The sequence below is a fragment of the Haematobia irritans genome, chromosome 1, assembly GCF_050003625.1.
Source record: "Haematobia irritans isolate KBUSLIRL chromosome 1, ASM5000362v1, whole genome shotgun sequence".
NCBI lineage: Eukaryota > Metazoa > Arthropoda > Insecta > Diptera > Muscidae > Haematobia > Haematobia irritans.
Window position 1 is genome coordinate 30,864,044 of NC_134397.1, and position 6,346 is coordinate 30,870,389.

A 6,346-nucleotide genomic window follows, 5' to 3' on the forward strand; every position below is an offset into this window, starting at 1 on the left:
TTTATAGCCGAGTCCGAACGGCGTTCCATATTGCAATGAAACCACTTAGAGAAGCTTTGTAATCCTCAGAAATGTCACCAGCATTACTGAGGGACGATAATCCACCGCTGAAAAACTTTTGGTGTTCGGTCGAAGCAGGAATCGAACCCGCGACCTTGTGTATGCAAGGCGGGCATGCTAACCATTGCAACACTGTTGCTCCCTAGAAGCATATAAACACAATATTCCTATAGGCAACATTGGGCATGAGAGGGATAAACAAGGGCAATTTTTCATCAAATTATTTTTATGTTATACATCGTTTTTATTTTGTTATTTTCGGCATATATTTTTGTAGAAATATATTCTTTCAATTAAAAATCAAAAAATTAAAAATTCTCGTAATTTTCTAAACATTCTCAAAAGAATTTCCATAGAAGTAAAGAAGTCAAAGGGCACAGGTGCAAATCCCAGCGGGGATGAAATTTAATTATTATTATTATTTTTTTTACGTTTTCAATTATTTTCAATTATTTGTATACCCTTCACCACTACTGTGGTACAGGGTATAATAAGTTTGTGCATTTGTATGTAACGCCAAGAAGGAAAAGTCTGAGACCCATCGTTTAGTATACCGATCGTCTTAGAATTAAATTCTGAGTCGATTTAGCGATGTCCGTCTGTCTGTCTGTCCTTCTGTCTGTCTGTTGATGTATTTTTGTGTGCAAAGTACAGCTCGCAGTTTTAGTCCTATTGTCCTAAAATTTGGTATGGGATCCTGTTTTGGGCTCAAAGACAATCCCTATAAATTTTGGAAAAAATCGGTTCAGATTTAGATATAGCTGCCATATATATTTTTCACCGATCTGGTCATAATTGGCGTGTATATCAACCGATCTTCCTAAAATTCCGTACATCCGAATATTTTATGAGTCTCGAAAAACTTGCAAAATGTCAGCCAAATCGGTTAAGATTTAGATATAGCTCCCATATATAGCTTTCGCCCGATTTACACTCATTTGCCCACAGAGGCCAATTTTTTGCTCCGATTTAGTTGAAATTTTGCACAGGGAGTAGTATTAGCATTCTAGCTATGCGTGTCAAATTTGGTTAAAATCGGTTCCGATTTAGATATAGCTCCCATATATAGCTTTCGCCCGATTTACATTCATATGACCACAGAGGCCAATTTTTAACTCCGATTTAGTTAAAATTTTGCACTGGGAGTAGAATTAGCATTGTAGCTATGCATGCCAAATTTGGTTGAAATCGGTTCAGATTTAGATACAGCTCCCATATATAGCTTTCGCCCGATTTACACTCATATGACCACAGAGGCCAATTTTTAACTCCGATTTAGTTGAAATTTTGCACAGGGAGTAGAATTAGCATTGTTGCTGTACGTGCCAAATTTGGTTGAAATCGGTTCAGATTTAGATATATCTCCCATATATAGCTTTCGCCCGATTTACACTCATATGACCACAGAGGCCAATTTTTAACTCCGATTTAGTTGAAATTTTGCACAGGGAGTAGAATTAGCATTGTAGCTATGCGTGCAAATTTGGTTGACATCAGTTCAGATTTAGATTTAGCTCCCATATATATTTTTTTCTGATTTCGACCAACATTTTCCTTGTAAAATCGCCACTGCTTAGTCGAAAAGTTGTAAAAATGACTCTAATTTTCTTAAACTTCTAATACATATATATATCGAGCGATAAATCATAAATAAACTTTTGCGAAGTTTCCTTATAATTGCTTCAGATTTAAATGTTTCCCATATTTTTGTTACTAACATTGTGTTCCACCCTAGTGCATTAACCAACTTAAATTTTGAGTCTATAGATTTTGTAGGAGTCTATCAAATTCTGTCCAAATCGAGTGATATTTAAATGTATGTATTTGGGACAAACCTTTATATGTAGCCCCCAACACATTTGACGGATGTGATATGGTATCGAAAATTTAGATCTACAAAGTGGTGCAGGGTATAATATAGTCGGCCCCGCCCGACTTTAGACTTTCCTTACTTGTTTTTTCTAAAATTTACTTGTCCAAAAATGTAATTTTTAATTAAATATTCAAATTGCGTACTTTCTAATATTTGTCCTAAAGGACTACATTGGAAATGGTATCACATTGGACTGAATAGTCTAAGTGAGCCTGAATCTTAATCGGGCTGCCACTTTAACCTAACCTAACCTTGGAAATGGAAAAAAGTTGATGGGGGAATTCAGGATGCGCTTTAAAAAAATTTTGTGGAAAAATTCCAAACTTTTTTGCTGGGTAATATAAATAGCCTTAATATAAATCGAACCCATATTTCACTTCTGCTCTCTAATTACTTCGCAAAACTGGTTCATGGTAGTTCATTATTATTTATAGATTTTTTTTTACAATAAAATAAATTTTTAAAATTTATATCCCCTATTTTTTATTGTTTCGGTTTTAACCAATTTTTGGCAAGATAAAAAACCGAATACCGGGTTTCTAATTTTTTAAAGATAACCCGTAAACCTCTTTTTCAAAAAAAAATCGGTTATTTGGACACCATAGTTCCGCCCTATGTAAATCCCATTGATGGGATATTGAACTACTTATGGATCAAAACCGCACTTTTTCATTGCTTATTTGGCTGCACTTCTTTTTGTTGGGTAATACATTCTTTGTTCAAATTTAACCATTGGGGCAATTTAGTCCCACTGTTCGTCTACGAATGACGATTATTCTTTGAGGCGCTGAGGAATAAAAGCATCTCCCGTTGGCCATATAGAAAATCTCAGTGGAGAAAGTATGAAATTGTGCAAAAATCTTGGATGCAAAAACAAATTATAATATATGATTAGATCAGAAGGAAATGGTCACGTAGGCGTTTCATTATATTGGTCAGTATAAGCAAGCAATTGTCCATAGAACGAAATACGCCAACAAGCTTGAAAATAAACATGATGGTCTTCTTCTATAACCAGAAGATGACGAAGATGGCGTTGTTGTCTACTCAGTAAAAGAAACGGATAATGATGATGATGCGTTCTGCTGATGGTGTTTGTTTTTAACCAAAGCAACAACAATAATCCAGAGAATAGTTGCAGAAAAAAAATCCATTGATATTTCTTGGTGTAGACAAACGAAACTAGAGCATATAGTTTTTTTTTTTTTTAAGAAAGAATTTGTTGTTCTTTATTTTATTTTATTTTTTTCATCTAAATATAAAAAAATACATTTAGTGTTTTGTTAAACAGTTGTTCGTTTTGTGTTATTTCTTGTTTAAAAAAATATATATGTTAAGAAAATAAAAAACAAATGTATGATTCAATTTGAATGGAAAAAACATTAGAATATATGAAAAAATAGAAAATTTATTTTATATAAATTTTTTAACTTAATTTTAACATGAAAAAAAATGTTTAAGGAAATTCTTTTTTGAATACATTCCTTTGATTGCTTTCTAAAACCTTTGTGAAGTTCTAACTTCTAGGAATTTGAAGATACATTTTAGTCACCAAAAAGTCTCTTGCCCAATTCCATCATACGATGATTACGGCATACTCTCAAAGCATCAGCCTTTTTGAGAACAGCGGCTACAGTGGAATTAACATCCACCAATTGGGATAGAAAATCTTCATAGGCCGATTTAACATTGGCCGGTAGGGTTCCAATTTTCACACGTTTCAAAGTCTGAACAATACCCTCAGCCCATCCAGATTCTATGGCAAATTCAGAAATCCAAGGAACGGCAGGTAACACACCACACATAGTCTGCATACCCAAGAACCATAGCTCTTGCAATTCCATCCAATGCTCCTTATAGGCTATGGAAACCACCAAAGCTGTGGGATCATTGGACTCATCAATGTTATAGGCATCCCATAGGAAACGTATGGTGGCGGTGACATAACGGCAAATGGAAAAATCATTTTGTTTTACTTTCTTCGACTGTTGCTTCAGCAATAGAAGACCCAAAACTGCTAGATTTCCATGCATTAGCAAATTGTCAGGAGTATCCTTGAGTTCGGGTAAATTTTCATAGACAAATTTGAAAATACTGGCAAACACGGGACCATCTTCAGCCAATTTGGGTTCCAATACCGTAAGATTCATGAGAATGTTACACAAAGCACAAATGGCTCCACGGGCAACCTTCATTTCGGCCAATTGTTCTGGTGTGGGAACAGGGTCGGGTTCATTCATACGCTTCAAACGTTCAGCCCTGGGAATGGGAGGACGTTTGTAGTGGGCTATATTGAAATAGAATTCAATTTGCTGTAGGAAAATTTCATCTTGTTTGGTGGTGAAAATCACTTTGCGAGCTTCATCCTCGACTACCAAATGACAGAGAGCTGGTAGCATTACCCTCAAAATATCCACAGGAGCTTCGGTGTCTTTGGGTCCAGCTCTCCATTCCTTCAAATCATTGAAAGATTCATTGGTAACCTTAAACATGAAAGGCAATAGCTTGTAAATAGCTGGCCGCATGGCTGTAGTCTCCTGAGCCAACCAAGCAGACAAAACACGAACTGTAAATTTAATGAAATTCCTATCACTGGGATTGGTACTATCCTTAATCTTGTCATTGGAGACACGGGTCAATACAGCCAACACCTGATTGAAGGCAAACTTCAAAGCTGTATAGGTGGTCTGTTTCTCCTTGGCATCCAAATCCAATTGATCCTTGGCCATGTACTCAATACAATGTTCCAAGATAATAAAACAGCATTGTATAAGCGGGGCATTACGGAAAGTGGCTTCCAATTTCTTTTCATCCATTTGCATTCTCACCTCAATGGCAGCCATTTGTAAGATGAGCAAATAGAATTGCTTCTCATCACACATAAAAGCCCATTGGATACCCAAAACCTGGAGAACTGTGGAAATCAAATGCAATGTGGGATCACGTTGTTTGGGACCAATTTTACTCTTCAAAATATCACTGCAACCCTTGAATAAACTCTCAGGCCAAATTTCTCCCTCCAAAGAATTGAAGATAATCTCCCTCTTGCAAGTCTTCAAAATGGCCGATAGAATTTTACATAGCTCATATTTTCTATCACTATGTTCCGTCTCCATATCCAAGGCTATACGTTGGATCAAAGCATGGAAAGGTTTGGGATCATCTGTCCATGAGGCCTTGCCGAATTTCTTTACCAACAAGACAATCAATTGTAAAGCTTCATCGGTTTGGAAACTTTGGGCCGAATAGATTTGAGACATTTTCGGTATGGCTCCCATTGTCATTAGGGCATTTTGTCCAGGTTCATGTTCGGCAATGAATTTCAAACAGCTATAGGCCTCGCTTACAACAATCAAATTATCATCACAGTCATCATCGTCGGCTTGTTCAACAATTTCCAAGAGAGTTGGTATAACATCCAATAAATCTTTGTGGGTGGCCAATTCTGCCTCCTGACAGAAACATGTGAGTATAGACAGGGCCACACTCTTATAGACCAAGGGAGGGCAGTCGTTGGGTAAATCTTTGCCATTTAATAATTTTTTTAAAAAATTAAAACCGATAGCCTCGAATAATAATTTCTTGGCTGCCGAATTGCAATCCTTGCCCTTAACCAATTTGGTGACCATGAAGAGAGCAGCAAATTTTTCCGAATCACTTTTCGTAGCCTTCAGCATGATGGCGCATTTTTTCACGGGTTCCGGTACATCCACCATTGAAGTAGCCATTGTAAATTCCTTAAAAACGAAAGGGGGCTTCTAATGTTTTTTTTTTTTAGTTTTTTTATTTATTATTTAAACGTTTTTAAATCATATGAATAATTTAAATTTTGTATCTTTTATTACTTATTGGTATGTATCTATTTCTTTTTCCTATATATATAGCTATCTATATATAGCTTTTTGACACACACACACGCGAACACACGATCACACTCCACACTTTCGGCTTTCGTTATTATTTGGTAGTTCCTTCTGGTTCTTTGATTTGAGATCTTTACTTGCCGACTTTTACTCCCGTACTGAAAAAGTTTTCATTTCATTTTCGAGGAAATTCATCCCAAACACGTATAAGAATTTCCCTTTCCTTTTATTTGTGAACAAAAATATCTATGGGGGCACAATCACATGAAGCCGGTGCATTTTCCAATTGGATCAAACATATTCACACAAACACCCATATTCTAATACGCTCACTCTAGTTTTTCGCTCTCTCTCTCTCTCTTTCACCTAACAAAACAAGTGAGCACACATGTTTTCCCCCAACACTAGAAATTTTCATATAAAAGATTTTCTTTTCGTATTTGATAGCTATGCGTTGGTCTATGCAAATGAAATATAATGGAGTAAATTTACTTTGCAGTCATTCGTATTGTTTGTTGGCATACTGAAAGAGAGAGGAAGAGAGGCAGTG

General features: G+C 36.0%; 1 protein-coding gene across 1 annotated transcript; it reads right to left on the reverse strand.

Annotated features, from left to right (window-relative positions):
- Window positions 1-3,132: 3,132 nt before the first annotated feature.
- Window positions 3,133-5,960, reverse strand: Neurochondrin (neurochondrin). The gene has a single exon (XM_075289717.1). The coding sequence runs from the start codon at window positions 5,659-5,661 to the stop codon at window positions 3,478-3,480; it is 2,184 nt and encodes a 727-aa protein (XP_075145832.1). The 5' UTR covers window positions 5,662-5,960; the 3' UTR covers window positions 3,133-3,477.
- Between the last annotated feature and the right edge of the window lie 386 nt (window positions 5,961-6,346).

What these genes read in the sequence shown, in the direction of transcription:
- Neurochondrin (XM_075289717.1), bottom strand. Translation starts at nt 5,661, where the DNA reads ATGGCTACTTCAATGGTGGATGTACCGGAACCCGTGAAAAAATGCGCC.